Source organism: Dreissena polymorpha, chromosome 6 (assembly GCF_020536995.1).
Source record: "Dreissena polymorpha isolate Duluth1 chromosome 6, UMN_Dpol_1.0, whole genome shotgun sequence".
Classification (NCBI taxonomy): Eukaryota; Metazoa; Mollusca; class Bivalvia; order Myida; family Dreissenidae; genus Dreissena; species Dreissena polymorpha.
Window position 1 is genome coordinate 11272524 of NC_068360.1, and position 22291 is coordinate 11294814.

General features: G+C 36.4%; 1 protein-coding gene across 1 annotated transcript; it reads left to right on the plus strand.

The window, feature by feature from the left end:
* The first annotated feature begins 17436 nt into the window (after positions 1–17436).
* On the plus strand, positions 17437–21764 carry LOC127834652 (uncharacterized). The gene is made up of 4 exons (XM_052360674.1): positions 17437–17834; positions 18272–18669; positions 19866–19999; positions 21508–21764. Exons 2-4 carry the CDS (start codon positions 18385–18387, stop codon positions 21665–21667), a joined length of 579 nt encoding a protein of 192 aa, XP_052216634.1. The 5' UTR covers positions 17437–17834; positions 18272–18384; the 3' UTR covers positions 21668–21764.
* The last annotated feature ends 527 nt before the right edge of the window (positions 21765–22291 follow it).

The following is a 22291-nucleotide window of genomic DNA, read 5'->3' on the forward strand; positions in this document are numbered from 1 at the left end:
ATCTTTGTCAAACACTTCCTCAAGTCCCATAGCATATTTGACAACAAGGTTATTCTCCTGCAGGGTTCTCAATAGGCCAAAATGTGAAACCAACAGGCCTTCTAGGCTCCCCCGTAAAGTTTTAAAATTGAGCACTTGATTTTCTGCACTTTGGGCCATTTTATGGCTAATTTAATGGTCAACCAGGCACTTTAATTTGTGCATTTTTGTGTGCATTTTATGAATTTTAACTTTTTTAACTAACAAAAGATAAAGAAATGTATTGCTTTTGTAAAATTTTAACTCTAATTGAGAACCCTGTCCTGTTGTTGACATTGGTACAATTTCCTATAACTACTGCATCTGAATTCAATGCTCGCATAAGTATTCTCTAATTTCAATTAAATCTTGCCTTGGGCTGCCTCTGGAGCCTACCATATTTTTCGAGGTATAAGTCCCGACTTTTTTACAGGCAAAAGTAACATGCGTCGTATGCTCCGGAGCGTCTTATGTATGTACAAATTCAATTTTTCCAAAGTCAGAATGTCAAATGTTAAAGTCAGAATTGCATAAATCCGCGAGTTTGATAACCATTTCTGGTAATTTCTTTCGCTGTTTTTGTAACATAATTTTATTGACACCGAGTCGGTTACACACTACTAGCGATACTATTGGGGTACTATACAGTACTGAAATGTAAATTAAACAACGCAACAAAAAAATAGTCGTCTGCTAAATTTATTTTACGAGCTAACTTTACGATTTTTACAACAATTTGTAACAAAAAATAACAAAGTACAGCAAACAAACACAATATCAATGAGAAGCAGAGTATACAATTATACAATAATATACGGCACAATAACAGTTCACATCATTTATTGGTCGTCGACATCGGAGAATCTGTCAAACTCTTCATCCTCTGTGTCAGAGTTGAAGAGTTCGGCCAATGATGACGGAATTGTTTTCGCGATGGTGGCCAGAGGTATATTGTCCTCGTCGTCCTCGTCATCATCAGTATCATCATCAATGGGTTTGGCGGCAGGTGGCAGTATCTCCGCCTTTCTAAAACCATTGACGATACAAGGCACGCTTACTGCACCCCAGGCCTTCAAGACCCAAGCGCTGACTTCCGCAAGTGTAGCTTGCCGCAATCGGCCAGTGTTTGTGAACGAATGTTCCCCGGAGGACATCCACTGCTCCCAGCACTCCCGCATCACCATTTTGAAACAGTGATTAAGCTGATGTCGAGAGGCTGAAGGAGCTTCGTCAGTCCTCCAGGGATGATGGCCGGGATGGCGGTTTTTTGTGAGGACGCACTTCTTTACTTCATCAGTGATGTGTGCCCTCATGCTGTCCATCACAAGGAGCGCATTCCTTTGATGAAAAAATACGTCTGTACGCTTCACAAAGCACTCACGGAGCCATGCTTTCATTTTTTCCGTGTCCAACCAGCCCTTCTTGTTCACAGTTATGACAATGCCGGCCGGGAACTTTTCTTTCGGCATTGTCTTACGCTTAAATATAAGCATCGGTGGCAGTTTTGTCCGAGCCCCAGTCTCCACACACCATCAGCTGCACTGCCTTCTAAGGCTCTTTGAAGCCATAATATGGGTTGGTCATTTGTAAAATGTTTTACTTCTTATCTGCATTGCTATCATTTGAAAGAATTATAATTCACTTTGCTGCTCATTACGTCTTCTCAAAATAATATTGATATTCGTAGAAATTGATGATCTCCAGCCTTATCAGAACCTGTTTGTGGTCTAGACCTGGTGCCCCAAGGTAAGGGATGCAGATATCTGCATAGTCACACATGGCCAATCTGTTACCTGAGACCTGTACTGTCTTGCCCTGGTCGACAAATTCAAGGGCAATATATTTCTTGCTATAAACACACAATACTGCACGCTGAACAGGTACATTCCATAGACAGAGGCACTCGTCTCTAGATTTGCCACTGATTTCCACCAAATGCCACCGTTTGCCATGTAAAAGTGTGGCAAACGGTGAAAATTTTATGGAAAATGGTGAAATGCCATCGTTTTCCACTAATCGATGGAAATCAACCGTGGCATTTGATGTTAAACAGTAGAAATTTGATGGTAAATGGTGAAAAATAGGACTTAGTAATTTTTTGAAGTGGAAAATGTACATTTTGAATAGGAGAAAATGATCCCTCTTCAAAGCTTTAGTGAAGGATGAGGGACATTATTTGAGTAAAGCCGGAGGCTTTAGCATGTTTACTAAGCATATCGGGATGACGATATCGAGTGATCCGCATTTTAAATTACGCGCTTAAAACACCACGAGACTCACCTACATACCCTGATATTCAACCAGATTTTACCATTCTTTAAAACTGTTTTGTTGCTTCAAAATCGTACAAAAGCACAAAGGGAAAGGAAAAGATCAGTTGATCAAACTTCAATCAACCAAATAACCATATATTAAATTATATTCTCAGAATAGATAATATAATTTCATAAAGAAGGGTGGGAGTATACATGCTCAAGCCTCCGGCTTTACTCAAATAATGTCCCTCATCCTTCAGCTCCCACAACATGTCTTTTTATAGAGGTATACATTCACCACACAAAGTTCAGTTAAATAAGAATTATAATTATTACAACTCTCAACAGATATCTGATACAACTAATTCCCTTGCACAGAGTTTGGAAATTCTGCAATTTTGTACTGCCTTCTACTCTAAAACTCATCAGTACTTGTTGAATGTTAATTGCCTTTTCCACTGTTTGTTCAGCACGGAAACAAACAAAAAATGACAAAATGTGTTTAAATGGACAAGGGAACAAACATTTTAACACAAAACCAGGCAACTGGAAACAGGTTGACAATTTGTAATGTTAGTAATTTTTTTAGAGTACACATTGTGGTTTCGTTTTGACTGTATTGGTTGATCTATATACATTTTCCAGTTATGATTTATATATCATTTTGAAGACATTTATAGACAGAATATTATTATTTTTTCATAAAATTTCCGCCTTTGGGGATTCTAACTGCTATAGTACCTTTCAAATGCAACATTTTGGCAATTTATGATTGGGAAATAGTTTAACTCAAGTATTATCTAATCAAGCACTATATATATATACACTTGTATTCAACAATCTGCAGATGTGGAACGTTGTCTTGAAGAAGCTTTTTTTCACTTTGAGTTGTCTCCCTACTGCTAGAACATGAGACGTTTCAGTGTTTTGAGGAAAGAAATCAACTTCCAGAAACCGTTTGTTGACCCTGGTTTGGCTTACCATGACAGTATGTGAATTTCTCTTCCTTACTTTGATCCAACTTTTGCTTGACACTTGAATACCATTTACAACTATTTTCTTTACAAGTTTGTAGTGACTGTCAATTGAATGCCAATTGCCATTTTATTGATTTGAATTTTCAAGTTTACAAATAAATGTCCGTCAAGCTTATATTGTTTTTTCACTATACATGGTTGGTGAACTTTCCAGTTGTTGGATCATAACCTTGACCTTCGTTGACTTCCACTATTGGGAAGACTACGTCTTTGTTGATAAATCTGTGGAGCTCGTAATGCGCGCACAGAAGTAAATTGTTGGGATTTTTAAATGGTCTAAAATAAAGAGAATATGTTCTTTACACAAACTGTAAACTTTAAGGTACATGTCATTTAAAGTTTGAATGGGGGTTTTGAAAATTATGTTATTATATATAGCTCTAAAATTTACATTTTGATTTTTACAGTGAAATAATTTTTCGCTAAAAATATATGATATTGATTATGTTATAATAAATGATTAAAAAAAGTTTTTGCTTGTAAACAGCCATTTTTATTCATTTATTTTTCTTAAGCATTCGGTGATTGATCGAATATTTTAGTTGTGGTTGCAGATAAATGATCTATTTTCACTCCAATTGTTATCAATATTTATTTTATTTTACCACTCATAAAATAAAATAAAATGTGATCATACAACAAACACAAGAAACAAATTTCATCTCTTTGAACATTACAATTTAATTTAAAAACTGGTATATGTACCTTTGAGAATGTGGACTTCATCTACAAGTTTTGCACCGTAACTGTTGTATTTGCTTTAACGTCTGAAGTAGCTTCAACCATTTCGCACACACTTGCAGCCAATGTCGAGTTCATATTGTAAGAAGAATTTTTAATAAAATCACTCAGTCTAGATTCGATCTAGATTTTTTTTCTTTTCCATTTCTCACATATTTGCAGCCAATATCGAGTTTATATTGTTAGAAGCATTGTTAATAAAGTCACCGAGTCTTAATTCCATTTCGCTTTGTTTCTTTTAAAAAACTACCAAGGTAGACTCCACTTTTGCTTTTTCATCTTCTAACTGTGTTAGCACATGCATAACTTTGGCGTTAGTTTTTATTATTTCACTAAGTGTGGTTTCTGGAGCAAGTTCGTTTTTTTAAACATTTTCTAGTAACTGTTCCATGTAGTGGATCTCGAGCAAAACTGACTCGATGGCTCTCGTGCACACATGGCGACAAGCACGTTTAAAAGCAAATATAAACTCTTCTTCTGAGGGTGCATAGTGAGTATGTGCTACTTTGTTCAACAAACACTGAACAGCTGACTTTAAGCGTAAAACAGTTTGGTACTTCTTGGTCTGTTAAACTGATGAGTAAAATACAAAATCAAAGACTTTTGCCAGAGTATTTAAAATACTCCCGCAAAAGTCTTTGATTTTGTATTTTTATAAAATTAATAATAAAGAACATCTACTCTTGTTTACATAAACATGCATTTTGAAATGGCTCATCAAATAATCCGAATTTGGGCACTGTTGGTCCAACTGATAATTGCACAAGATGTGGATACCAATTTTTATGCCCCCCTTCGAAGAAGAGGGGGTATATTGCTTTGCACATGTCGGTCGGTCCGTCCACCAGGTGGTTTCCGGATAATAACTCAAGAACGCTTGGAGCTAGGATCATGAAACTTCATAGGTACATTGATCATGACTTGCAGATGACCCCTATTGATTTTGAGGTCACTAGGTCAAAGGTCAAGGTCACGGTGACCCGAAATAGTAAAATGGTTTCCGGATGATAACTCAAGAACGCATACGCCTAGGATCATGAAACTTCATGGGTAGATTGATCATGACTTGCAGATGACCCCTATTGATTTTGAGGTCACTAGGTCAAAGGTCAAGGTCACGGTGACCCGAAATAGTAAAATGGTTTCCGGACGATAACTCAAGAACGCATACGTCTAGGATCATGAAACTTCATGGGTAGATTGATCATGACTCGCAGATGACCCCTATTGATTTTGAGGTCACTGGGTCAAAGGTCAAGGTCATGGTGACCCGAAATAGTAAAATGGTTTTCGGATGATAACTCAAGAACGCATACGCCTAGGATCATGAAACTTCATATGTAGATTGATCATGACTCGCAGATGACCCCTATTGATTGTGAGGTCACAAGGTCAAAGGTCAAGGTCACGGTGACCCGAAATAGTAAAATGATTTTCGGATGATAAATCAAGAACGCTATTGCCTAAGATAATGACACTTCATAACATGTACATTGATCGTGACTCACAGATGACCCCTTTTGATTTTCAGGTCACTAGGACAAAGGTCAAGGTCACAGTGACAAAAATGGTATTCACACAATGGCTGCCACTACAACGGACAGCCCATATGGGGGGCATGCATGTTTTACAAACAGCCCTTGTTATGAATTTTTTCACTTGTGAAATATTATTTGTGCATATTTGGAAATTTTTCTTGAGTATTTGACGCAAATACGCATCGTTTTTGGATCTCTGACCACACATGATATAAACTTGGGATCAAAATTAACAGAGTTCCACTTACCAAGGGCCCGTTTATATCTGAGAAAACCTTTATGTCATAATATAATAGTTCTACATGTATAAATATAGATTTATAACGTATTTAAAATCATTACCTTTTTTTAACCTTCCATTATGTTAAACTATAGTAATCCAGGTTTTACTATGTTTATTCACACCTAGAAATTTGTTTCTGTACACGTCTTAACCCTAGCCGCTGAAGCCTCGTTATGGATTACCTGGCCGCTGCGAGCTGCATCCTTCATCTGTGGGGTCCTTAAGGGAGTTTATGTGTTGGATGAAATATTGAAGTTTTCACACGGCCAACAGTATTCATTAACCAACCAATCCAGTTAGCTCAATTTGCCGCAATAGTGAAACATAAGATTACTATAAGATTTTCCTAAGAAGACAATTAAAAACAACAAATAAAATGCTTTCGGTCTCCCCAGGACCGCCACAAAAAATCCATTATATATATTTTTAACACAGAAAATGGCTTACACAGGCCTAGGAAACAATCTTTTGATTCCACCAATGCCTACAACGATAATTTCCAGTTTTCGTTACCTATATTGGACAAGTGTGTACCAGCTGACCTTAACAAATCAGCCTCATCTACCATTATATAACTGTCATTATCCCCACGTTTTTCGGAGAAAAAGTGGGGATATTGTGATGTGCGTCTGTCAGTCCGTCCGTCCATGCCATCTGCTCCTCAGCACTAGAACCTTGAAACTTACATACATGGTAGCTATGAGCATATGTGCGACGGTGACAGTGGCGGAATTTTGATCTGACCCCTGGGTTAAAAGTTATGGGGGTTGGGGCGGGGCCGGGTCAGAGATTTTCACTCATTTTTTAATGTTATTTTACATTAACTTCTTCATTTCTGCACCGATTTACTTCAGATTGATGCTGAGCCTTTCTTATGACAATACGGTCAATCTCAACTATGCATGGCCCCATTACCAACCCTGGGGCACCCCGGCCATATAGGCCACGCCCACCAAACATTGCCTTTTACTATAATTTCTTCATTTCTACACCGATTCACTTCAAATTGATACTGAACCTCTTTTATGACAATATGGTCAATCTCAGCTATACATGGGCCCATTACCAACCCTAGGGCACCCCGCCCACATAGGCCACGCCCACCCAAAATTGCCTTTTACTATAATTTCTTCATTTCGACACCGATTCACTTCAAATTGATAACTGAACCTCTCTTATAACAATACGGTCAATCTCAGCTATGCATTCCCCCATTACCAACCCTGGGGCGCTCCGCCCACATAGGCCACGCCCACCCAAAATTGCCTTTTACTATTATTTCTTCATTTCTACACCGGTTCACTTCAAATTGATACTGAACCTCTCTTATGACAATACAGTTAATCTCAACTATGCATGGTTCCATTACCAATCCTGGGGCGCCCCGCCAACAAGGCCACGCCCACCCAAAATTGCCTTTTACTATAATTTCTTCATTTCTTCATCGATTCACTTCAAATTGATACTGAACCTCTTTTATGCTAATACAGTCAATCTCAACTATGCATGTCGCCATTACCAACCCTGGGGCGCCCCGCCAACAAAGGCCACGCCCACCCAAAATTGCCTTTTACTATTATTTCTTCATTTCTACACTGATTTACTTCAAATTGATACTGAACATCTCTTATGACAATACGGTCAATCTCAGCTATGCATGGCCCCATTACCAAATCTGGGGCGCCTCGCCCACATAGGCCACGCCCACCCAAAATTGCCTTTTACTATAATTTCTTCATTTCTACACTGATTTACTTCAAATTGATACGGAACATCTCTTATGACATTTCGGTCAATCTCAACTATGTATGGCCCCATTACCAACCCTTGGGCGTCCCGCCCATTATAGGCCACACCCACACAAAATTGTCTTTTACTATAATTTCTTCATTTCTACACCGATTCACTTCTAATTGATACTGAACTTCTCGTATGACAAACCGGCCAGTCTCAACTATGCATGGCCCCATTACCAACCCTGGGGCGCCCCTGGGTCAAACATGCGGCGTGGGGATACGTGTCGGCCTCTGCCGCGCCATTTCTAGTTCAATATATAACTTTTCTCCCTACTTCGAGTTTGAAATTTCTTTTAGCAATATTTACCTTTTTTCTCTTCTTGTCCATTAAGGGACCAGAATTAGAGAGGAAAAATGCCAATATCTCCTTGGCAATGTTGACGACCAGATGAACATTGTATCTAATACCCGCAATGTATTAAACACATATTTGGTAAATTAAACGTCCCCTTTTAATTAGTGTTTTACCCAGGAGGGCAAAGGGGCATGGCGCATTACTTTCAAAAAGGGCATTTTAGCGCAGTTTAGGCAAAAAAGGGCAAAAACGTTCCATGTTATTTGCTCCACGAAGCAGTTGTGGCAAAAATAACATATAAACAAGCACATTTAATGGTAATAGATGTATTTAACTTACTATGATTTATATTAATATATTAACCTTGCAATGAACATTTAAGTTCCATGCTGTTTCAATAAACTGTACAGCACGACAAACATAATAAAGCAATATATGCATATGAATCTGATTATACACAGATCCACTAACATATAAATGAAACCATGTTTGTCTTATCCCATTTTCTAACAATAATCTCGACAGATGTTTAAAATAACATTGCGAGTAAATTGATCTCTAACAATATGCAAACACTCGTTTCCGTGACATACATCCACCGAGTAGATTACAAATAAATAAATTATGTTGTTGCTATCTAAAACATTTTTATGCATCGTTAATTATCACAGACATTTCATTTATTCCTTCTTAATGTATAATCTCCATCGTTAGTTCGATCGTTTACGACGTTATTTGCCATTTTTGCCGAGTCACAATTTAATTCTGTATAATCCGCCATGTTGATAAAATGTCAAATGATGTAAGCGACAGGTGCGCATAGCAACGTTAAATTGTATACGCGATTAGTATTTTGTTAAATTGGTATACGTCTCGGTAATTATTTCAATAATTAGATCTAATTATCTTAAAGACGAAATCGATAAAGAATAAATTTGTTTGTGAATTTAAAAGTAATTATGCGTAAAAAAATATGTTTTGATATAACTGAATAATGCATGCAAAGCACAATTGCCACAAGAATAACATCGAGTTTTTCATCAAATGTCTCCGAAGTAATGATTATATCGTGGAGGAGTACACATTGCCGAGCGAAAAGTGCGCTTGGTATAACATAGCCTCCGGCATTATCGATTGATACTGACACGGGGTTATTCACGCATGACTAATTCACAGCTTTGGGGCAGCCAGTAAGACCTAATCGAGCACTGTTATAGATTAAATCTGCTCAATTAAATATAGTCGATTAGACGTTGACGCCTCTCGAGTAAATCAAGCACAGTCGGAGCGTCACAGACAATCAAGGAAGCTGATTTTGCGGATCAAGTTAGATCGTAAGGCAAATTTCGTGGCGAAATTTGCCTTTGAAAAAAGGGCGCGTGGCGAAATTTGCCTTTAAAAAGGGCAGCGTGGCGATCCGGGAGGGCGGCGTGGCTTTTCGCCACGCTAAAATGGCCTGGGAAAAACACTACTTTTTGTATTCGTTTGTCAAACTCGCATCAAGTTTGTTGAGCGTTTGACCTCTCTCCTCTCTCTAGCAGATTTGCACCCTCAAGCCTAGGTTTGGGTGCCTTCATTTCATGATATTGTGTCCAACCAATGCACTAGGGAATCCCCCACAATTCATAGTCTAGTTCCTGCAAAATACTTTAAACAGTTTCTAGTTCCTGCAAAATACTTTAAAACAGTTTGTTTTTTTGACAATTCTTTATAGTAGTATGTATTTTGATACGCTAGGGATTTAGATCTGCCTGCTTCCATATTTGTGCCCTCCGCTGTTCCTTATTCTGCCAGGTGGGTGGCGCCACCTATAATGAGTATTGTATTAGCAATTGGAATTGTTTACCTCACATTGGAATTGTTTACCTCACATGGGGCATTGTATGTGATTTTTAGCTTGGTTGTTTTCGGAGAAAACTCGAGGTATTGTCATAGCTAGCTCGTCCGCCGTCCATGTCGTGCTAAAACCTTAACATTGGCTCTAAAATCAAAGTGCTTCCACCTACAACTTTGAAACTTCATATGTAGCTGCAACTTGATGAGTTCCACATGCCACACCCGTTTTTGGTTCATTAGGTCAAAGGTCAAGGTCGATGTGACCTCTGATATAAAACTTAAATATATGCTCTAAAATCAAAGTGCTTCCACCTACAACTTTGAAACTTCATTTGTATATGCACCTTGATGAGTTCTAAGTGCCAAACCCATTTTTGGGTCACTATTTCGAAGGTCAAGGTCACTTACCTTTCTTCAGTTTCTTCTGGCAAGCTTTCATTAATTCAAATCTGCACCCACAGCTGAGCGTTGGCACCCGCTATGCGGTGCTCTTGTTTAGTTTATATAACTTGTTATCAGTTACCTGTTATAACAGACACTATGCATTCTGTGTAGGGACTTTATTCTAGGTAAACTTTTGTGTATTTTTTAAAGTGGTTTGTAAATTGTTTATTGTATTGTTGATATTTGTTCAAACATTATCAATGCAGTATGCAGGAAGCATTGTTCAGAAAATGGGAATAATCTTATGATGTTAGTTTACATGATGTTTTGATATAACTTGATTGGAGCATAGCTCGATCAAATCCTGTCTCTGTTACACAGCTTATAATGATGGTCAATTCAAAAATTTACTCAAATCTGCAGCTGTTACACTGAATGGTGTTTGGTTTCCATGTAGTTATAATTTTATGCAATATGTCAATATGTATTACAGTCAATAGTTGTGCGCTATTTTCTGATATTGTAAGTTATTTATCATCTTTGTATGCATGCCAATACAATAACATTTATGTAAGCAATATTTAAATGTTTTCAAATTTGTATGTCTGTCATATTTAGTGTCACTTATAATTAGTCATACACAAAAATTATAAGTTGATTAATGAATGTTTTACATTGCACGCATGGTATTTTGTGTCACAATGATATTAATATACATGTTATATGTTGTATTTTTGTGGAAGAATATGTCTTTTTTTGCAGATTAATCTATAACATGTTGCTTTTCTTTGTATGTATAATTTGCAGCTCGTTTAAAATAATTTAATTTGTTAATTTATGAACCAATGAATTATTTTAAAGACACATCTGGCAAGTGTATTTCAGTTGTTGCATTCTTTAAATGGTATATACTACTTGTTAAGTAATAAATCAAAGTAAAAAAAGTACCAATATTGGTTTAGTTTTTGTTATTACCCCTTGTATATTTAAACTGGCAGCATTTTGAACAGTGATTTTTTCTTTAATCAATGTAGCCTTGAATCTAGCCCTGATTTGAAGGAAAATTAACTTCAGAACAAATGTTCACTTCATGAGTCTCGGAGTGTCCTGCAAGAAACACATGGCTTACTTCAAGGTTATATGTTAATGTCAAAGTTAAAAATATCACTCTATTATCAGATCAGAAATGTTATATGCAGTGAAAGATTTGACAAGAAAGATCTTTAAACAAGAGGACCATAGGCCCTAAAGAGCTCCACTGAGCAACGAAGGAACTAAACTATTCTGACTTGAAATGTGACTTCTAGATGTAAACAATCTATTTCATTCATCCATGTGACATAAATATTCAGTTGACCCTATGTTCAACTCAGCTGAAATTTCATTTAATTTATGTTTTGACTTACCTTCATGAAGATTGAACAAAAAATGTGACTTTTAGATTGTTAACTAGGTTTCCTTGTAGTCATATATGGAAAACTGACAAGCAACCTGTTGGTCATGTTTTTTAACAGACCAGACACATTTTCGAACTGGGTCCAGATATATTACAAAAATGCTCTGACGAATTTAATGAAAATTGGATTAAAATAGTAACTTCTAGAGTATTAACAAGCTTTTTATCCAACCATATAAGAATACTGCCCTAGCCGTCTGGTGGCCATGTTTTTCAACAGAACCATTTTCAAACTCTACCCAGATATCATTAGAACAAATGTTCTGACTAAGGTTTATGAAGATTGGACTAAACATGTCGGTGCTTACGGGGTTTTACGACAGCCATTTAAGAAAAAGTGCCCTGCCCCCATGCGGCTAATTTTCACAAGGGACCAAAACCATTTTTTGAACTCGTTAAAGCTGTTTTGAAAATAAATGTTCCGACCATGTTTCATGAAGATTTGACAATGAATGTGTCTAATAGAGTGTTAACAATATTTTACTATTGCCATGTAAGGAAAACCGCCGCGCCCCCTGGCAGCCATGTTGTTCAATGAACCAGATACATTGTTGAACTCCCATACTGATATCATTCGGACAAATGTTCTGACCAAGTTTCATCATCATTGTACTATAAGATTGTACTATAAATAAGACTTTAGCTAGAGTGTACCCGAGCTTTGTCTTTAATTTAACCTAGCGACCTAGTTATGTACTTTACTTGACCCAGTTTTGAACTTGGCCCATATATCATTTGGACAAATCTTCGGACAAAGTTTCATGAAGATCTGACACTACCTATGGCATCTACAGTGTTAACAAGAAAAATAATTATGAAAATGAAAGGCGACCCAAATTGCTCAACGAGAGCATGTTGTGCTGAGGTGAGCTTCACAGATATACTGTGTTGATTTTAATTGATTTTGGTTGTTGCAAATGATCATTAATAAAATCAAAGTGTTATTACTAATACTGCGGTTGTTTTTATTATCATTTGAAAGCCACTTTACATACATGTATATTCAGATAAAATACTAACAAAAAGTTTACAATCTTTATAGGAGACCCTGATCAGAAAATTGTCATGCACAAAAATCATAACCCTACACTATCTTTAATAAGATTTGTTGCCCTTGGTTTTTTGTATGATGAATTTTTCCAGGGCAATACCTAAGATACCATGCAAGATTTCAACATGAAACTTCATGGGTGGGTTGATATTTATGAGGAAAAGTGCAATTCTTAAGACCCTTTATCCTTCACTGTCTTAAATAGGAGTTATTGCCCTTTGTTGTTTTTGTATGATGTTACTTTTCAGAGCTATATCTCGGATATAATACAATATTTCAACATGAAACTTCATGGGTGTGTAGATATTAATGGGAAAAAGGTCCGTGTGCAAGAACCATAACTAAGAGTAATATTGCGCTTTGATGTTTTTGAATGATATAACTTTTCAAGGATATATCTCAGATTCCCTACAAGATTTCAACATAAAACTTCATGGTGTGTAAATATCAATAAGGAGGATTGCAATTCATAAAAACAATAACCCTACTCTTAATTATGACCTATTAATATTTACGCTACAATAAATGATTATACTATAAATCAAGAGATTTGCACCGATCCATAAACATTTTTTTTCGGGTAAGGGGGGGGGGTAGAGTGATTTCAAATCAACGCATTGTTTTGTTAATTGAAAATTGGTTTAGCGACTTGACAAGTAATCATGTTGCTGGATGAATATAATCCGTCTAACGTCTAACTTAATGTCTCATATTGACATCTTTCATATCTGAAATTGAATTTGAAAATGCATATTTTACATGCAATACGTTTCTTTGGAAACTTGAATACAGGATTTTGCGAACTGGCTCCAATAATAACATGTTAACCATTTAACTTTAAGTTATTATGAGCACAAATCTGAAACCAACACGTTTACTCGCTATAAGATGCACAACCAAAATTGTGATGATGCAGGTTACAATACACTAAATACTTTTGGTGTTCAATGCTATACCCTCTAAAAACAAAATCTTCATTTATTTGAAGACACAATTCTCTGTACGGGCACTTGCCATGACTATTTTTGAATATTTCTGTGTTCATGTGGTAGGGAAAACATTGTTGTATACTACAAATTCCCTGTTTTGCTTTAAGTTGGAGACTACATAAGACTTTGACAGTTGGCGGGAAACCATCATCAACTGGAGAGATGCCGGTAAAAAGATGGCCATAAAACAGTGACCGCTGATTCGCATTGAGTTCTTTCTTACATATTGGATGACCTATGTTTTTTATTGTTTAAATCATTGCGGCTTGGAATGCTCTTTAAAAAAAAGGTATGGTTATGGGGGTGTCTACGCGCAAAAGTTTGACTTTATTTTTTGTTAAAGTTATTGCTTTTACATTGAATTTGTGCATGAAATCTTTTGGTATGTTGTGACCTGCATGAAATAGTGGGGGATTCACAAATGCGTTCATGCTTTACGCTTTACTGAAAACGAAAGATAGTCAACCAGTTTTTCATGTCGTAATTAAACACAATTTGAAGGCGAAACGAGACTAAGGTCTTAAATTTTGCCACGTGAAGAGTTTTTTAACAAATGCAAAATTTTCAGTTATTCATTTCAGCTTACTGGCGGTAAATTTCTCAAACATATAATTTGCTATTCTTAAGGTCTTTAATGTGACTCGACACAAACGCCGAAAGATTTCTAAGCACATATGTTCACCCTTATCATGATCAATGTGTATGTTGCATCAAAGGTAATACTACAGCAGGTTTTTTTTTGTAGAAATAAATATTATCTGCTCTGTAACTTTACAATGAATGGAAGGATGTCAAACATGGCGTAAATTTCCCACTATGGTATACAAGATAGGTTTTCCTGCTCAAGAACCCAATTCACCATTGTCCACGATATATCTAGTTGAACTAGCCTATTGATATTGAAGTTGTTTCTGTTTTGTTTAGAACAAATGTCAATTACTTTAAAATGTGGATGTACATAGTATTTGCTGATATGATTCCATATTCCACATTTCACCCAACGTGACGAATTGGTAACAATCCTATGTTAACAAAGTATAATGGGCTGAAATATTGCAATGTAATAATTAATCTTTTACACCAAGACCATCAGCGGACAGTCCTATCTGCACATGTGTACCCCTCAACGAAAGGCGCAGGGAAATAGAAATGGTAGGCGTCATTTCATCCCTGTATACGAATTATATCGTAATTAAACGATTACAAGATTTACGATCTCTAAAACTAATGCATGTGAAAGATATAAAAAGGTAATGGTTATGAGGCGACAAAAAAATGTTTGTTACTACTTATTAACTCGTAAAAAATAGGTAAGCTATGTATGTTAATTGATGTTGGCGTTAAACATTTTGCGATGTACCTTTAATTTCCATTTTTATTTAACACGCTTTAAAACGTTTTCGTTAATTAAGCGAATATGATGGAATGTATTCGTTGTATAAAACAAATATTACTGGAGATTCATGACGGGCACAAGCAAAGAACATTATGATTTGTAAAAAAAACATTTTTGTCGGTCGGGTTCGTGGAAACAAAGTAATTTCAAACCTAGAATCACTCTTTCACGAACTTACAAAATATATAACCGGTATTATCGTTTCGGTGGGTTTTCGTCTTCATAACACAACACCAGGCCAATACTTCAGAACAATTGATGCCAGAATTACCGTTCGGGGGCATATACAATTATATCGATTTGCCATGTTGGCGTTTATTCGCCTTTAAAACACGCAAACACGACAATTAAGAGGAACAAAGAGGCAAAATAAAAATAAAAAGAAAGACATATATATGTAATGTGGTCGTTCGGTACATCGGATGGATACTTGTCACGGGGTCTCTGAATTGTCGTTTTGGCTGTTGGCGAGTTTGAAAGGCGTAAAAACTCGTCAAGTCGACGAGGGCGTCAGTTTTACGTTTTTGCGGGTATACTCGTCGCTCTAGTGCGTTGTCAGGCTATTTCTCTTTAAAAAAAAACATGTCAGAACGATATGGCAGCGATAAGTCCCATAGTTAACACTGCAACATTGTATAGTTGCCATATTTTTGCAAATTGGAAAAAGCCGCCGTTTTTTAAATTGAATTGTTTTGAAAACATACCATTTGAGTATTTCCTATCGAAATTTACTTAACGTTGATTAAAAGAGTACAACTTGTCTTGAAAAATATACGTTTGCTAAGAACCCGAGAATCAAAATATTGGTATACTCATACTATGTTGTGATATCTGTGCCGAAGGATTCAAACAAGTCAATAATTAATGCGGGTCGGGTTGCGGTTCAAAGTGGAAAAATAAACTACCGGAATTTCGGATCGGGTCAGGATTAAAGGGACCTTTTTACGCTTTGGTGAATTGACAAAATTAAAAAACGTTGTTTAAGATTCGCAAATGTTCGTTTTAATTATGATATTTGTGAGGAAACAGTATTACTGAACATTTACTATGCTCTAAAATAGCCATTATATGCATCTTTCGACGATTTAAAAACCTGAAAATTATAAAGAGTCGCAACGCGAAACGATTGAAAAATTTGGAGAGTTCTGTTGCTGTCGTTATATTTTGTGAAACTACGAGAATTGCTTATATAAAGTATAAAATACGTCCTTTCATGCATGTGGTCTAAACGGTAGACTTGAACTCCAGGGGCCAGTGGTTCAAGCCCTGTTGAGGGTTTCTTTTTTTAAATAATTTTATTATTAATTTTTTACTGGAGCATTGAGATCCAATTTTTACATTTATCAATGTAAAGCATTTAATGACAAACTGCAATACACGTCAGAATCTGTGAAATGGCCCCTTTAAATGAATTTATTTAAAATGAAATAATTACGCGTTTTTTTTAAGCGGGTAACATTTTGAACTAATCACCAAGTCAAAAATATAGATAGTTTATCTTTAAAGAAGAAGAAGCATAATAAATTCAATGCATTCATCTTTTGACTTAGTAATTACTATTTAAAATTTATAATATATGTAAGTATTGTATTAAACGACTAAGGTCGTTCTTTTTTACATCATTTACTGGCTAGCACGATAAAAACACCAGAAGAAAACAATATGTGTTCAGCCTTAATTAAATCTTATCTTACTTTAAGTTGGATACAACGAATAATCTCTTTAATGTAAGCTTTATATTTCAAAGAGATAAGCCAAGAACTAAAGGAAAGAAATAAAATATTCAAAAGGCAAATTAATTTTTTTACTTCAAGCGGTCATTTTGTTCAATGGAGCAGAACCTTTTCATTTTTTGTTGGATGGATCATCCAATGAACATTTGTACATTTGTATGATAATATTTACAATTCGAACGAGTGTGTAAGAACAAATACTGTTTAGACATTTTGCTGTTTATAAATTAATATTATGCGGGGAAGCAGAACTTAGTTGTCGTGTTTTTGACCCCACACGATCCGGCTGCAGTATTTAACAGTGATAATAACAAGGTCGTTAGAGGTAGGCTTCAAAAGGTCCGATAATAAAAAGACGTATTGCTTGTGTATTTTTATACTTAACAATTTTAGAATCTAGATGGATCCGACAACCATTTTATCTTTAACAGATCCTCTCAAAATGCATAATTGTTAAAATTTTACCGAAGATTTATTTTAAGACCTTTGACTTATCCAGTTCCTTTAGACGATATAGGGTTTCATGATTGAAATCATTTCGGTCTAGTTATTGTGAATCCCTACACCAGAATAACTCATGTTAATTAAACATATTTGACCTTAGTTTATCTTCGCAGTTAAGATAAGATGATGAGGTTCAATATGTGGTTCAAAAACTTGTTAAGTTGATAAGAATGTTTTAGTGAGATGAATTTATGTTCTATCGTATATAGTCGGCCTTATTGTTTACGCCAAAACGCACGCTTGTCGTATTGGCCTATACTTCACATAAAAATTGCGTGCCTAGTGGCCATTTAGCGACTGGCATATGCGATTATTTATTAACGGTACAAACAGGGTTACACACATCTGGAAGACAGATACAATTATGATGTTCAGCACTGGGACAATATTTTTGGCAGCGTCTACAATCGCGCTGTTGCTCTGTGTGGTCGACAATGCTGTTTCTGGCAAGAAAGGTGTTTGCGCCTATGCACCATATATCCTGTGCGATGACTTTCGGGTACTGAATAACATATCGTGGTGGTAAGTGTTACATTTATTGTATGGAAAATCCAGATATACCAGGCTATTGCTTATAAAACAGTCAGCTATGAAATAACATTTTTACTGAATAATATTTAAAAATCATTTTTGCGAGGAGCTAAGAAGTTAAGATTATTTTCTAGTTTCAATTTGCAATTTTGGAATTATTATAGTGCCAACCAATAGCACATTCTTAAACGGTGACCTGTCCGTGTGTTTTTGTGTAAAACACCAAACTACTGAGAATATTTTACATTTAAAAAAACATTACACACATGTCCATGTATTCTGAGTTTACCTGTATTTTAGCTTTCAGTGTGTACATACATGTATATATAAGTGATACGATGATCATATTCATGTTTAAATGTCTACGCACAACAACACATTCATTTTTTATCTACTTTCATAAAATAGCAAGAACACACTTATTCTAGGTACGGATGGCGTGACGCCTACCGACTTTATGATCAGCACGTGACTCAAAAATGTCCATCCCCTCACGCGCAGATGCCAGAATTCGTACCTATGGTTTGGTCGATCCACAGCAATGAAAGTTCCCGCTGGATCCATATTCCGCGAGGCTCGCAGTTCGTGCTCGGATACAACGCCCGACCATGTCCCCCAAGCTCACATGACGCCCCAGGAAGCCGCCATGTACTGGCCTATGATCGAGAAGGCGGCCGTTGGCATTCCGCTTGTTGCTCCTGCGCCGGCGAGTCACGGCTTTCACTGGCTTGATCAGTTTTTCCACCTGTGTAATTCATGTCGGATCGACTACGTCGCTGCACATTCGTACTTGTGCAATGCTGATCAAACCATGGCTTATCTAAAGGTAGGAACCGAAATGTGTTTCTTTTACATGATGCTTATAGTTGTAGTCAATAGAACCTATGGTGCCATAGAACTGCATTAATTTCGCAACAACATTTCGCAAACAAAATCACGTGAACTACGTATATTTTTTTCAGTAGCTTTAATATTTCTGATATAATTAAATTACTTTTTACTTAATCAAGGTATCAGTTTTGGCAACCTGAACAGATAATTAACTGATAAAAATATAATGTGAACATCATCATGAAAACAGATAAATAACGCGATACTTAATTTGCAATACATATCGCGAAACTTAGGTAGTTTTTCACAATGTCGTTTTATGCTGCTAAAAAGAACCGGAGTGTTTTCATTGAAGGACACGGGGAATTCGCGGATCGATAACTTGACCCAGGATTATACTGTATATGATTTAAACAGAACTGTATTGAAATGGTTGTCGATTTAATGCAAGTTGGCCGAATACCGCCCTACTAAATGAGGGTCCCGACGCTTGTATATGCACGACCCGGTACTCTAACACCGTTTAAACGTCAGTGATATGCCAGAGCAATGTTCTATAACTGCTCGGTTGAACTAAAAACCGTCCGGCTGTAGGTCGAGCTTTTGACTTTTACCAAAATATTCGCTTGGCGCCCTTAAAGTTTAAGTATTTGATAAACTTCTTGCGCCATCCGAAATGAAAACGAGTAAGCTCTCATTCCTTGATCGAAACTGCTGCCCGACTAGCAACAGCCGAATTTGAGTATAACAGACGCTGTTTTGCGGAAGCTTAATTACTTATTTCAGCATATTTTATTTTCAAAATAAAGTATATATTGTAATGACATGAATACATGTTGAAGTTATACTACGGAGGCATTAGTTTGAAGATCTATCAACATTATAAATGTTTTTTTCCTGATAGGTAAATTTACTTATTAAAGCGATTGACGTGGCTTTGTCAAAAGTATAGTTTATACAAGTAAATCTAACAAACACGGAAACGCCTGTCGTCCTGTAAAATTGTTAATCATTATTTAATTAGAAATATTCATGTATTGTGACTAGGGCAAATAATTTTGAAAGCAATTCATTTGGTAGCAATTGAGTTCTGACGCAACATATATTGTCCCACAGTTAAACATAGTTATATTTTAAATTAACGGGATATTAAACTATATGCATCACTTCAAATATATTTCACTTTAACAGGCGATGTACAACCGCTACCACAAGAAGGTATGGCTGACCGAGTTCGCCTGCGCTCATACTCCCGACGACCACGTGCAGTTGGGTCTCATGAGAACACTGTTGCCAAAACTGGAAGCGGCTGAATTCGTTTATCGGTAAACAGTAAGCACGTATTTACGTCTCGCAAACGTCGGCTGAGGTCGGTTTTTCTGATTGAAGGCTGACTGAGAGGTCAAGGTATGCCGTTCCGATGCTTGTTATCAAACCACTCGGGCTTCGCCCTCGTGGTTTAATTCCTGCGCATCGGAACTCCATACCGTTGGTTATTACCGCAATAACCAACTATTACCCGTCGATTATTTCTTAAAAAACCACTGATTAACAAAACTGGGTCTTCTCTAATCTGCATCAGTACTAAAAAAGAAATCAAAATGGTATGACTGGTTACTTTAATCTTTTTCAACAAATAAGTTGTCTTTTTCTAAACGAATTTCAGAAAAATATTACACTTAAGGCTTCATTAAGACTCTATAACCACAAACTACTGGCCCTATGGTGTCAACGTCCTTAACAATGTAAACCAGGACTTCGAAGAAAAAAGATAACTTATTTGCCCATTATATGCTCACTATCTGTCACAGTTGATGGACATTAAACGTTAACGTGCACCTGAACATATCTTATAATGTTTGAAATGCATTATAACAACTGTTTGAGAGTAGGAAACTCCTCGTGTCAAGTTTGACATAATTAAAACATTGTGGAAAGTTATGTATGTGGAGCAGAACAGATGCCATTACGTGTTGGTAAACTGCAAAAAAAGTACATTGCTTTGTAGAAATGATTTGTTTTGTTGTCATTCAGCAACAAAATAAGCCTGTCTTAGGTAAAGCTGATATTTTTGTTGCTGAAAAACCATTTAGGGGATCCGAAAATGGTTTTTCGGGGATATAACAGAAAGACAATGCAGTCTGTCGAAAATGCTGTGCGCAATGTGTAATTGTTATAAGGTGTGGCTTCATCATGTTGTTATGATATCTTTTAAAGTTATGGCTTTAACAGACATTAATAACGATGACAAAAGTTACAAACAATCATTTAGTATCAAATATCTATAAATAAGTATCCATTTTATACGGATTAGAGTGACAGGTTAATAATTATGCATTATACAGAGAACAAATTTACATTTATAACAAAGATTCAATTCAATTTTGCGGGGACAGGCTTCCTAGATCTTCTCTAATTTTGCTGTCAAAACTTCTGTTGATTTCAACAATTCTACGGTAAAAAAATGTAAATAAAAATCAAGCGCTATCTTGAGAATGACTTAATCGAGAAATTAATAATATGGTGACTTGTCGGTTGCATATTTAATTCAACAATATTTTAACGCTTAAATACGAAGTCTCACTTGGGTCCTGGAACAAAATAATAAAAAACTTTTTGCGTCAAATAAAGTTGGTTGCAACTTATAGTACACTGTTTTTACTCGTCAAAAAAGATTGGTTGCGAACGCACCCAACGCACCCCACTGGCTACGGGTATGTGGCATTTATTTGCGGTTTGCTGCACCAAATTTCCACACAGCCTGTATCTCAAAAAGTGACCAGTTTGTGTTAACTTATAGTCAAAATCTGTAAATACTGATTTTCTTTTCAAGCTACTCCTGGTTCAACGGTAGAATAAAGAGCGATGACCCGACCAAGTTTGTTCGCCAATCTGCCAGTCTATTCCATAGCAATGCCTCCACTTTGACGATGATTGGTCAATTCTATAACGCCTTCCAGCCGGATAGTCACGGATCTTCCCTCGTTGGATAAAGCAATCGATGATACGCACTTAACTTAAATGTTCAATTTCACATGTCAAGGCAGATTGATGATTAAACGCCCTTTGATAAGAAGGGATATCTTCTTATTCAGTTGTTTACTTATATGTCTATTTCGCTTGTAATGGGCTCATTTTTACTACGCGTTTAACGACGTGTAAATTGAGTGCTTTATAATCAGGGAGGAAAACATAAATATTTCGCAATAATTTGTTACATACTTATTACAAATGCATTTAAAGAACTGCTCATGGTAGTGTTTTAATATAAAACGTTGACGATGTTTTACGTGTTCAAATGGAATCTTCAATCGGTAACACATGGCACCAGGACATGTGTCCCGTCAGTCAACGAGTCAACGAAAATTTGATATAGTTACCTTGCTATTACTGCTCCAAACTTTAAAATAAAACGGCGCTATCTAAGTGCGAGGTCGTTTCGTCTAAACGATAGACGTTTGTCTCCTGTAAAACCGATATAAACTTAATGTTTTGCTTTGGTCGTACCCAGGCGATAACCCCGGTGTGTGCATTTCATTTGTTCTACGTCGTTTTGAGTAATTATTGGTCACGTGGTAACGTGTCATACATAAATGACCTCGTTCTGAAAGATTCCT